At 38.7% G+C, this 14,458-nt stretch overlaps 1 protein-coding gene across 2 annotated transcripts in view; it reads right to left on the reverse strand.

Annotated features, from left to right (window-relative positions):
* LOC139145147 (mediator of RNA polymerase II transcription subunit 13-like) overlaps positions 1-14,458 on the reverse strand; it is a 70,892-nt gene that overhangs the window by 35,312 nt on the left and 21,122 nt on the right. For both annotated transcript variants that reach the window (XM_070716122.1, XM_070716121.1), the window contains exon 4: positions 12,646-12,729. In XM_070716122.1, coding sequence (XP_070572223.1) covers positions 12,646-12,729 — 84 coding nt within the window. The remainder of the gene's footprint in view (positions 1-12,645; positions 12,730-14,458) is intronic.

Genomic DNA, 14,458 nt, shown 5'->3' on the forward strand with positions numbered 1-14,458 from the left:
TAATGTGTACTTTGACACAAGAAACAGGCATTCTAAAATAAATGACTGTATTTTTTTATTGAATTCAGCGAACAATACAAGACAAAGTACACTGTCCCACCTGCAAATGACACAGTTGTAAGAAACTTACGAAATTGATTACACCTCGGCATTACAGTTGTTCTGACATATACTACAACATACATGCTATGCAACTCTACATGGATCATGGATTTCATCACATCCATGATATGAAATTGATTACACCTCCTCATTACAACGTGTTCTGATATCACTACAACAAACATGCTATGCAACTCTGCATGGATCATGGATTTCATAACATCCATGATATGAAATTGATTACACCTCCTCATTACAGCTTTTTTGATATCACTACAACAAACATGCTATGCAACTCTGCATGGATCATGGATTTCATAACATCCATGATATGAAATTGATTACACCTCCTCATTACAGCTTTTTTGATATCACTACAACAAACATGCTATGCAATTCTACATGGATCATGGATTTCATCACATCCATGATATGAAATTGATTACACCTCATTACAAAGTGTTCTGATATCACAACAACAAACATGCTATGCAACATTACATGGATCATGAATTTCATCACATCCATGATATAAAATTGATTACATCTCGGCATTACAGTTGTTCTGACATCACTACAACATACATGCTATGCAACTCTGCATGGATCATGGATTTCATCACATCCATGATATGAAATTGATTACACCTCATTACAAAGTGTTCTGATATCACAACAACAAACATGCTATGCAATTCTACATGGATCATGGATTTCATCACATCCATGATATGAAATTAATTACACCTCCGCTTTACAGTTGTTCTGACATCACTACAACATACATGCTATGCAACTCTGCATGGATCATGGATTTCATCACATGACATGAAATTGATAACACCTCCTTATTACTAAGTGTTCTGATATCACTACAAAAAACATGCTATGCAGCTCTACATGGATCAAGATTTGTTGTTAGTTTTATTTTCTATGATGAATTGCTATTGTCATTTTCTGTTCTTTCAATGTTAATCAACCATGCTAATTACTGTCACGAAGTACTGTGCAGAAAATGCTCACCTTCCATGTAAAATAAACACAAATGGCGTTATAGAAGCCATAAATACTGTCGTCCGCACACATTAAACATACTTAACATGTGCAGAGCTAACTTGGCTATGCACGTCATATCTTGCACAAAGAAAAAAACAGCCTACAACTTACAGTTTAAATATCCCTGGAGACTGGATGACAAATTATTCTCTCTATCAGTTCATTTCTGCTTGTTGTCATCCACGTCACAGTGGACGAGCCTAGTCTCGTTTGCCAAATGGGTAATTAGCTTGATTTGTCTGAGAACGGCTGTGGCATCTGCTTCGTCAAAAACAATTTACAGCTTCAATGACGCCCGGTTATTTCATTTTGACCTCTCTGCCTTTTTTTTTTTCGAGAAGTAGCAACGAGATGTGTTTTCTGCCCGTCATACCATTATTAAAACTCACTCCTCCCGCATCAGGGAGGATGAAAGGTCAGAAGCCGCAGATGAAATATTGCAAGGAAAATATTGCATTATCTACGGGGAGTTTTAAGCATAAAATATCTCGTCATAAAAATGGGACACCTTCAAATTGCTTGTACAAATAATTCATTATCTTCAACAAAAATCAACCCCATCGTCATCACTCTAATCATCATTGCGGTCTTCATAATCTACCTTTACAACTGCAATTATATCCTTTAACTACCTGCCTTGACGATTTCCCCTGCCAGAATTTCCGATTGATGCTTTTTCTATCGGTGTAAGAATTTCCTGGTTTTCAAAACACTAACTGATAAAAGATGGTACTGAGAATTCATCTCAAATATGGACAAATATGTTTACAAGGGCGTAAAAATTTAATGAAGGATAAGGGTGGCCTTTTCCTTCAATGGACACAAATGTCAATATTCAGGTTGTGATATTCTTGAACGACTGCATGGAATTCTCTCAATATCAGTCAAAGAAATAAATTCTCTTCAAGTGACAAGAACTCTTTGCAGATTTTGTTAAAATTTGTGACAACTTCGCAGCTGACTAAGAAATGAATACCAATTGAAACACTGAATTTTTTACATGCAACCTCTTTGCTAGAGATGGAGATTATTAATACCTGATACCAACGGTTTGCCAGCGTGAAGCAACTGTGCCAACCAAATATATCTATATGGGAAGGATTTATCACACCATGCATGTATTGTCTGTGCCAGTATCTTCATTTTGTTTGCCAGCTGATAAATACACTGCCCACTCACGCAATCAATCATCTGAAACTCACCTGTACACTACCCAGCTCTGTACCTGAATCTGAAAACACTATTACAGACTTGTTTGCTGATTGAGAATCACTGTACACTACCCAGCTCTGTACCTGAATCTGAAAACACTATTACAGACTTGTTTGCTGGTTGAGAATCACTGTACACTAGTTACCAAGCTCTGTAACTGAATCTGAAAACACCATTACAGACGTGTTTGCTGATTGAGAATCACTGTACACTACCCAGCTCTGTAACTGAATCTGAAAACACTATTACAGACGTGTTTGCTGGTTGAGAATCACTGTACACTAGTTACCAAGCTCTGTAACTGAATCTGAAAACACCATTACAGACGTGTTTGCTGGTTGGGTAAAAAGAGGAAGCTATGAAAGGTCTGTATGTAATATTCACAATTCCTTTACAGCAGGGAATAAGCTGGTATGTTCAAAAAGTCCCTCCAATTTGTTTCTGTGAAAAAAATGGTACCGTGCCAGATTTTTCTGCTTTAAGTGAACTATGCCACTCTGTCAATTTTGTGCATATCCTGTCTACGCAGCCTGGTTTTTGAAATATTTCAGGTTCAACGAGACATAATGCAATATGCCATCATCTTTGAGAGTATTAAAGATTACTATGTATGATGGACTGAAATAGCTCAACGGTGCTTCAGGATTCCCGTCTGCACCACAATAAACAAAAGCTTGCTTTTTTTCAAATTCTTTATAGGCCAGTCTGTCATCAAACCAACATGACATGAAGTGCATGTAAGCCCTCCCATCACCTTTATGCACTCACAATCTCTTGATAATCCTTCAGAAAAAAAAAGCTGAGCACTTTGAATACTATGAGCTGTCCCAGCCACTATATCTTGTCCTCAGCATCACCTGATATATATTATTCATAATTATAACCTTCTGCCACTTGTCTAGATCCGTTCACCACTGTTTACAGAATGATCAACTTCTGTGTCTTTGAAAAGGGCTGTATTAAAAAGGTCATGCATCTCGTATGGATATTTCCACTTTATGTCACTTCAGTGGAACAGGAAATTTTAGTAGAGTGAATCTACCTTGTTGCTATCGGCTTGAACTATGCCTCTACATACATACTTCAAATGCAACTCAGCTAGAGATATCAGCCAATATGATTTCGTCTGCATATAGAATATCGCAATCACCATGACAACGACCAATCACACGGAGGCTGAGACTATTTTGATTTGATATTTTGATAGATCTGGATCAGATCTGGCCACATTATGGGTTTAGAACTTGCACGAGGACTAATATATTACGTGGAGCTATACTGCCAAGCAGTATACAAGACCCAGACCTACACATCTGCAATTGACACTAGCAGTATCAAGGTCACCCAGTGGGGACCCCTGGTGGAAAAGGTTTGGATTTTGTATTCGACAGCTGCTTTTCATCGGTTACCTGTCAAATGCAGTTTACATGTAACTGTCATACCCACTGAAACAACCATATAATCATCACTTAGGTTATTGAAAATTTACATTGTGTCAAACTAGGCTAGCCCACAATCCCACGCATTCTATTATCATCGACTCAGACCTCCCTTTCAAACATGACATGGCAGCCATTTTAAATTTCATTGGTTTTCCAAAGCAGGCCATTGACTCATCATCGTTTTCTGATCCATTACAGACCTACACTGGCTGTGACATAGGTCAAATTAAAGTGACAATGTTGACAGTGTGGCAGATAATAGAGTTTCAAGAGCAATTAGGATCAGTTTAAAACTTCTTATATTACAATTTTTCATATTTTTTTTTTGAATTCCAGAAAAAATTTTGTAGACCATCAAAAAATGATACATCACATGATGACACTAACAACCATAGGTGCTTGGAAGGTTCAAAGCACAGTCACATATAAGGGGGAAGATAAGACATGGTTAGCCCTATGGAGCTGTAAAGTCAATAAAAATTGATGTTTAGTAGTATGGTAATGGTCAAATGGCAACAATCAATCAATAAATAAATACCTTTGACGTTTAGTATCCATGTCCAATCTTAATCATGATTTAGTTCTCATTTTTCACAAAAAATCCTGATTCTGAGAGTCCAATGCTCTTATTATGTAACTACATACCTATACAACAGCTGCGGAAACTGGTATCCTGGAAGTTTATAGGCTGAAATTCTGACTAGATACTGGTTCACACGTTTGAAAATTGGATATAACATGAGTAAATACAAGAGGTAATACATGTAAGCTATCTGATATAGGCCCTTATTAAACAGTACATGTCATACTCTGTGCGTTCGCCAACCCAAGAGGCAAAACAGCACCATACCTTCCCTTTCTTTCTGTATATACCACATAGAAAGAGTTAAAGCACCATCATAACTGAAAATTATTGACAGAAACATACAACATTTTGATCAGTAACACTTTATTTTACGCACACAGTAAGACACAATCTGAATCAGATCAAAAGAACACAACTGACATTTTGAGTTCAGTGTATAGTGAAGTTTCAAAAGCTAATACTGGCCCAGAGATCTAGCTGAACTTAACATGACCTGACACGACTCCATTAAAACCCTACTTCTGGAGGAAATATACTGTCAACACTTCCCTAATGAAGCAAACAAACATCAACACCACGAGGTGACCGAGTGACTGATTGACTGTTCTGACTGACCAAAATGAATAATTAAGCCATAGGTGAATAAAACGGGCCGAAGATGTCCATCAATCAGATCAACCATTCAGAATTAGTTCTGATGTCTTTCATATGATAAATTTATCTATAAGACACTCACACTTGTAACACACAGCAAGAAAAAAGCCTTGACAATCACACACAGCAATCAATCCTTACAATTTCATTGCTGTGCCCAGATATTTTAGCAGGCTGACAGCATCATTCTGCCGACACTCCTAATCCATACAAATGCCGGAACCTGACGCAAAGGATTTGCATTCTATCAACACTAATCTTGTACCACATTAATATACATTTAGTGGATGCCTAACGGGTGGCCGGGTCAGTCAAAGCTGCATGAGATGGAATTTTCAAATATTTTGAATACATACTAGATACGTATCAATTGTAATACATTACCCTTTTTGGGTTATAACTTGTCAACAGAAATGGGGAGAATGCAGTGTTTCAAGAATTTTTTTCCATTTTGAAATTTTAATATTTCTACCGATGTAAAATATGCTGAAACATGACAGCGTTCACATCAACAGATTTTTGACTCACAAAGTACCATTTTTGAGTGCTGATATGAAAACTAAATTATTGTAAGAGTCACTAGAATCAAGAGGCAAGGCCATGCCTCTTGGTAACTTCAGTATTTATGACAATACATTTGATTTTTATGCGCAAAAATATATGATTTAAAAGGACAAAGAGCAGAGGTTGTGCAAATAGTTTTGGTTAGCAGGTTTACTGAGAAATTTCAGATTTCACATTCATGGTTTGATATTTTTATAAAGTCCGTTTCAACAAAAATGTGCTGCAACACAATAAGATAATATCTGAATGAGTGTACAATTCCATGAAAATAATCCATATGTTTGCGATATGTACTTGATCAAGTCAGCTGTCATCTAAAATGTCTTTGACTCCACTAACTCATCCCTTTCGGCGTGAATTACACGGCTTTCAACACCAACACGAAAGGATGAATAAAATCTAATTCACTGGACATAAATCTTGCGCTGCTTTCATGTCTGATGTTATCTGTGGAGTGCTGCCAGTGGCTGCACTTGGCTAGGTCACAAACACAGACACACACAGAACTCCATACAGAGAGGCGGACACAGACACAAACAGAACCTCATACAGAGAGGCGGACAGAGGCAGACAGACACAATCAGAACCTCAGAGGCAGACAGGCAGACACACACACACACTGCCAGATTCTTCCCAAGATACTATTTCAGTCAGTTACTGACACCCTGATGAAACCAAAATCAACAAGAGATACATCCAGCATGATTTTTCCCAAAGCTCCGCACAAATTTTTGCTTGTCAGATACATACATTTACCAGCAGACTGCTGCGCTGAAATCATCCGTCACTCTAGAACTAATTGCACCATGCAAAATACATCTACTTCTTGCATTGGTAATTGGTTACATGTCCCTATTCCTCGTGATTAATTTGTCTACTGTGAAGTGACCTCAAAAAGCTTTCCAGCAGTCATTATTCCGGGATATTCCGCAGTGAATCTTAAAAATAATCGCAAAAGAAATGTCTGACCGCCAAGATTTCTGGAAATAATCCTTACATCCCTGTGTTAACATTTGAAAAGATATTTGACATAAAAAATGTTAATAGTCACTTCAGTTTTCCCAAAAAGATTGAAATTAAATTTTGTGAAGACATGAACATAATATCATAAGCACATGTGAAACAATGAGCGTAAAGAAACAAAAGGCTGCCACGACCCTATTCACTGTGGAATCACAATGCCTTATTCTCCATTTTCATTTTTATTATTTGCAATATGTAAGCAAAACAAACATGATGTATGATTATGTCAGAGAATATACGGAGATTTGAATACTTCACTGCGATCCCACAGGGGTCTACGGTTGCTTTTTATTGGTATTCCTGGAAGGCCTGTTTAAATTATTCCGATTGCACCAAGTACGTCGGGGAGTATGAGAAAAAGCTATAAAAGAAGACATTACGAATGCATATATCACGGATTCTTTTAACTCAATGTCCTGCAGTTGGCGAACTACAGCTAGTACAAGAAATACACCTCTGAAGATCGTACCAGTGTGAAGGTTTCTAAACATCCACAGCTGGCGGATAACATGTCTCCTTGTGGATAGTTTTGAAATACCTTACCTAATATGCTAATATGTATATTGATCAGACATCTAAGTGTCGGGTGATAAATTGTTTTGGCCTGTGACATTTTTGTCACAAGTCAAAACCGTGTTGAAGGAAAATATGGCTATTTTACATACAGGTGACAAGACGCTTATCAATGCACTTGTTTGTTAAGACTTTAGTGTAGCATGTCAAGGAAATGAAGAAATTTACAAGTACACATTGCCAAGGCTACTGAACATTAAAATGTGACATATGGCAAACCCATCTCAATCCTTTTGGCAGCTTTCGGATTAATGGTATTTGTTGTATCAAGGTCAGAGATTGGCTTGGTGGCATAAAGTGGGGGTGGGGGCCCTAGATGTTATCCAATTTGTACAATGAACTGCTTATTTGAACACCTGTCACTGTGTGTGTGTGTGTGTGTGTGTCTGTGTCTGTGTGAAAGGGTGTATTTCCTTGAGTGTGTTCAAGTGTAAGTTGCAAAGAACAGTATGTTATAAACCAATATGGCTGATTTACACATCTGGAGATAACAATGTTTGTTACTGTAAAAGGCCAGTACCTCTAACTTTTGATTTTTTCCTAGTTTGTATGTCAATTACAAGTTCTTGTTCTTCCAGAAAGGCATGTTGAAATATGACGCTATGTCTAAATGTGTAAAACGTACTGTTATTTTTTACATTTGAATTCTAGCCAGGACCAAAATTCACTTATCAACAATAACAGTGCAGTCTGTACATGTACAGGCAGAGTTGATTAGCTGAACACTGTGTATCTCAACATGCTCTGGGGAGTAGAACAAGAAATTATCATTTACATAATGAACAAAAATAGTGAAAAAATCATCAAAAGTAAGAGCTAGGTCCCTTTACATGTAACCAATGCTTCTAAACCTATTTGATATTTACCACTGCATGATGATGCAACTCTATTGTTTTCCACAAAGTGTTCAGACCAAGACAGGTGAACTTGAACTTGAAAGGCTGCACTATTCTTCAGGTCTTTACAAAAAACAGTGAAATTATCTAAAAAGTCCCGATGTGCGGCATAAATGGCACAACGACATGAACTTCCGCTTTGACTGGTTGCTGAAAGAATCTGTCAAGATCAACCCAGCAGACGGGTGAATTGTAATGTAGCACTCGACTTCTGAATTCACAAAACTGACCGATGCGACAACATCGGATGCAAATGTATGCAATTTTCCTTTTTTTCTGTAAGACTGTCATACTGGACGACATGCACAGCAAACAAACGGAACAGGAATTTCAATTACCAACTGGACAAAAAGCTCATCTGCAAATGTCATCTGGGCAGACATTAGGCATCTGACACAAGTGCATGCTATTTATATCTGTTTGCCATCACGGAAACTGTAATTTACAAGCCCCACAGTGCCCACAAATGAAAGACATTTGGATTTTTCTAATAGCCTGCCGGTATCTCTATATGATCAACATATGGGCAACAAAACACATGTACAACATTTTTAATCCTTTTAATATCACATTTCAGATTTTGGTTGCCCTCTCTGTTGTCATCACATTTGAGGTTGGGCTTACTCAATTAGCATATCAGGGGTGAGGGGTCACGCAGCGGAGATAACTTGATTTGCATAAAGATGTCGTTCATCATGAACAGATAACAAAACTCACAATTCAGGTATTTTATGAAAACAGTAATTACAACATATTATTCCTAACATTTCAACATCAGTTTGAAGCTAAAACACTGCTACGTTATGTATTTTTTCACCAAAAATACCTTCCTCTTTTTTTTAAACTAGGTTAATACAACTACATCATTATAGATGAAAGGCCTTGACAGCTGTGTCATCAAAATTGCATGAGTTAAATAAATTATACATGATGAGATAGTGATTCCTGCACAATTGCAACTGCAAATCAGCCAGTGCAATCTCTGTAATTGCTTCAAGAGGGAGAGAGACCAACCAGAGAATTGTTTCTGTGATATCAAAGTTATTACTGCTTGAGTAACCTAGCCCCCGAAAAAACAAAAAAATAAAGATGTGATGACGAATCCACAAGCATTCCACTCTGGTTGTTTTTATGCCCAAGGTCAGAGAGTATCCACTTCTGAGATGACACGGTACTGCTGATTGACACAAGCTGACAAGCGGAAAATTAAAGTCCGCAATATGCCATGTCAGAGTACACATCAGCACAGACTAGCTACAGGGGGATGTTAGAAATCAAGTAATGCTAGCCTGACTTGTATTTCTCGACAATGAAATCTGATCAGAGCTTAAATCTAATCCCTGCAAATCTAGCAAACAAGTTGAAATAAAAGCCACTTGCACACGAATTCTCAACTTTCAATTCCTTCCTCTGCGCTGAACTTTAATCAATGGCTCCTTCGCTCTTTCCCAAGATAGGAGACTCCGGATGACATTATCATGCCACTTGATTCCCAATTTGAATGTACAAACTTCCAAAGGTTTAATTTGATGTTGTCACAACAGTCAGATTTTGCAGGTAAAGCTCACATACAAACTACATTCAGACCTGTGCAACCTGGTTACTGAGGTATGCAAACGGAAACTTGGAGGTTAATGTACTCGGGGAACCCCAAGCAATATTGGCATCCATGAAAAGTAACACCAAACACACATACCGCACAATTGTTTTTAAGTGTTAAAGTGGTTTGTGTGTTCTCTTCCATATTTCATAAAAACTACTGTACAATTTTTTTTTCAAACATTTCAAACATGTAATTATGTAGGCTGACATACTGTATGTTGTGATAACGGCTGCACATACCTCCAGCGGCAAACAATGGCTTGCCAGCGTAATTCCAGGAATATTGCGCAAAGGTCAAAACAAAGAAAACACTCCATGTATTTACAAAGCTTACTGGCCAGGTATAAATAGGGACCCAAGTTAAGCTAAATATTTATGTTACCATTGAGCAATAGATTTTGCCGGTGTTCAATGGCCAGACAGCTACAGTTGTCCAACTTTGTCTTTTTGAAATAAATCAACTCGAGGCCATCTGTTGTCATTAAAAAAAAAACTGACAGACCTCGGATTGGAATACCATGAACATATAACCAGTAGCAAATATCACCACTCGGAACAATTTATTCTACGTTCAGTTCTGATCAAACTGAAATTTAAAATTGAGATACAGGGGCTGTTGTTTTCATCGTGGGCTCAAACGGAAAGATCATATGGCACTTTAAAGAGAGGACAATCTGAAGTAGTTTGTTATGCTGGCTGGGAGAAAAATCTTTTCAGTGTCCTGGTGCTTGTTTTGCCAGAAGAGTTACATGCAAATTAATGTAACTGTGTAAGACGACTGTAGAGGTAAATAAAGCCCTGAGAAGTCACTTGCCATCACAATATATTGCCCAACATTTTTTTGCAACTAGGATCATGAACATTCCTGGCCCATCATATGAAACTTCTGAACACAGTTGTGTGGGCATGAGTGAGATAGGAGCTTCAATATAAAGTTTTGCAGACAGAGGCTGGTCTAGGTTTCACCTGAATTGAAGACATAACAACAGCTGTCCAACTATACTCAATACCAGTCACACAAGAAACTTGCAAACCAACGCAGGCAATGCTTCTAGATCCAATGTTTGCTGAAATAATCCTTCCAGATTTTGATCACAAAACATGCCTTACAACACTACGATTCACAGTGATGCACCAACGATATACGAAAGATGCCTCTGACACAGGAAAATGTACCATATTGCAAGTACTGTTTGTGGCCAGCTCAAAGAAATTTCTAGAAATTCTGTAATTGACTCAAAAAAGTTCAAAAACTTTGAAAGTTTGAGAGCATACCGTCTTATACAGATACCATGATCGGGTGGGAGCAGAGGGGGAGCGGGGAGGAGCGGGGTGGAGGGGGTTGGGGTGTCCTCCACTGACAGTTGCCTGCCACATATCTGTTATTGGATAGGCCAGGTGTGGCATGACAGTGCTTGCTGAAAATATATCTTGCATCATGTCACATCTCTCACACAAACATGTCCTGATGGGGTCAGCACAGGTCACTGGATTCCTGATCCCTTCATTTACATAAGATATCGATACAGCTGCCAAGATCTTGCTCCTACAGGGAGACAAAATCTCTTCTCTTCCATTGCAAAGTTAATTATCTTTGTCCAATCCTAAAACAGCAAATTAGCGCAAAAAAAATAAAGATCTTGTAACAGGTAACTGGGGAAGTGTAAACACTGTCACATGACTACACCACCATCAGCTTTTTAGATTATCAGCTCAATAACTCATAGCCGCCTGTTTGCTGATGTACTGGATCCCATTAACATGGGTCCTCTCAAGATTTCTTGCAAGATACTGGTTGAGGAGTTTTTCCTGATATAAGTTATTACGCACACTGCAGATCAGCCTCTTCTACAGTTGTATCACAGCGGAGAATACCGTTACTGTTCAGCTCCTTGTCACCGCACACACAGCAATGTCACATGCTGCTCCTCCCATCCCCTACTTTTGCCACTTTGGAGAAACTCAACTGTTTTTTATAATAGTACGGCCAATATCACTTTGAAGGAAGAGGGGTGACAGGTTACTAGAGGGGAGAGTCTCCATACAGCTGCTCCTGTTCACAGTTAGGTGTGATTCAATGCACAGGTGATGTGGGGTCTCTTTGTGTGTTATGATAGAAATCACAGGAAATTTTGCATGTGAGAGAGCAATGAGAGTGCATCAAAACTGCAACTTACTTCTTGAACGCTACACAACCCTGAAATACAGCATGCCACAAGCACCCACTCAGTGGCATTTGTTCAATTGTCTCCTGTGTGGTACTTATTCAAAATGTAGACTTAAAGTATACTTTTCAGTGATCAAAAGTAACATTACTCTCAGGAAATTTCAGGAGACAAATCCTCAACTGTAAGGTTATTTTAACCTTTGCGACTCCAAAATTTTGGCAAATTCCTATTGTTGTAGATAGAATGGTTGGACCACTGTACAGGGGAAGGCTGACCTGCTACACGTGGACAAAATCACCAAAGAGTTGGTATGAATGAACTGTGGGTAGGCCATTAGACTGGGCAGCTATGCCATTAAACGCTGAGGAGGAGAAAAACCACAGTCAAGCCCTTTTCATTAACCCTTCATGGAAAAACCATGTCCTTCTGAAAGGTGTGTTTGGTTTCTATCCAGGAAACGGGAGGGCAAAGGGGGTTAACATTGGCACCACTCGATGTGAATGAAAACTGTCAGTCTTGTGATCTGTGAATGGCAGGTACAAGTAAATGACAGTTTTCACAACCCACACTGCCAGGAGTCAATGCCTCTTTTTTTCCTCAGACTCAAGATGTCAACAGTAACGCAGCTTTCACTGAGGGCTTTTATGATTTGCACAGAATGCCCTGACTTCCGTAGGGGCATTCTGACCTTTCTGTGTCTGTGACCCAAGCATCAAAACTTTTCTTGTGTCGATGACAGGAAAAAGCACAAGGGTGCCGACACTTACCTCTGATCATCTTCTTCAGAGTCTGGACCATAGGGGCGGATAAACCACTTTCCAAGACGAGTGAAATTTCGGCTCAGTAAGCACCTGCAAGACAAGAAGACAAGATCCTTGTTAAGATGCAGAACAGTCATTTCTGTTACTTAAATTTACATTCTTTTTTTAATAATTTAACCTGACTCAAGCAATTGTTTACAAAGTTTCAAATATTTCCAAAGAAGCAGATGGATTTTTTTTTCAGGAAATGGGGGTGGGGTGGAGGTGTTTCAGGTAAAACCCCCTTCACCACAACACCATTTTTTTCCTCTGTGGTTGACACAATTTAACAGGAGAAGATTGTTGGGGGGGGGGGGGGGGAGCTTGGTAGCACCTGACCAGTACAATGTATGAGTCTAATTTATTTAGAGTTTCTAAACTGCAACACAGAAACGAAATACCTTTAAAATGTAATGAGAGAAAAATCTATAATGTAACGTTAAAAAGTAGGTCACACAAGCACACACACACACAAGTACACATACTGCAATAATAAAGGTATTTGTGGTTTACTTCACAGTACATGTGTCGCTTCATGACTTCACCCTCCTGAACTGTACTTCTGCACAATGTTCTGTTGAAATCGTGCAGCGACTGAATTCTTAACAGCGACTGGAGAGATCAAGTACGAGAGTCTCGAGGATGAGTTTTACTCCTGTCAAGGTATTCAGCTATGTGACATCACAGCCGTTTACAAAAGATCCATTGAGGAGCAAAAATTTGATATGAGTATCTCTGACCTTCGCTTGTGGAGTCCTCCCATACAAAAGCCCTGAACACTTTTGACAGGAAAAGCAGCTTCTCTGACATTCATAAACTTTAATCTTGACGTCACATACATGCCATTACCTTAAACCAAAATGAAACTGGTATTGTTGTTGCCATGGTGAGAGAGCTGAATTTGTCATTTGATAGAGTTTGTGCCCCTTCCTTGATGAAAATACTGTGGCTGGATATACTTTGGCAGTCAAGTGGCCTTGATCCAGACATATATATTGTCACACATCTCCCAGAGGGTATGTTTCAGTGAATGCAAGGACTACAAAGAGAGTTTTTCACTGTGTGAATCATGTGCAAGGAGTACCACATGGCCATACAAAAAGCAGTCGGGATGACACTAAACTTGTTTATTCTGAGGCAATCGGCTCCCCCCCAAAAAAGTGTACCCGTAAATCAAGCCAGGAGGGCAAAGTTCAACTCACAAAGTTAAACACCCCTACTCATTTGACAGACTTTCAGCGAGCATATATTTCTCATTCAATGCATTGAACGACTCATTGAAAAATACAAGAATACTGAACAATCACATGTGCAATAGTATTAGCCAGGTCAGGTTCTTCTTTGCTGTCAATAATTTTTTTCCCATGAATATGGACTTTGATAGAAAAGCCATGTCACTACTATAAAGCTGTGAAGAGTTGTTATGAGCTACAATAACACTCAAAGAGGGAGTGAAGTCGTGGGTTCATGCAGGTCTGGAACTATCAAATGAAGACCAAACTCATCATTTAAAATGTCATCCACCCATGGCTTTCATTCAGTGGCTAGTACATGAAGCACTGAAATCTGTACGGTTGAGAAATGACCTTCTGAAGTAAAAACATTGATTCCTTCAATGTAACAGGTTGCGATGCAAACATTTCACAGCCTATCCCCGCTGAAAGCCCAATGTCCCCTTTACCAGCTAGACGACATGCCAATAACATATGGAGTGCTCTCATGAGCATTTTCTCAGTTTTTGTAAAATGTTCACATGATACCAGTCTTGGTTCAGGGCTGA

This window comes from Ptychodera flava, chromosome 12, assembly GCF_041260155.1.
Source record: "Ptychodera flava strain L36383 chromosome 12, AS_Pfla_20210202, whole genome shotgun sequence".
Classification (NCBI taxonomy): domain Eukaryota; kingdom Metazoa; phylum Hemichordata; class Enteropneusta; family Ptychoderidae; genus Ptychodera; species Ptychodera flava.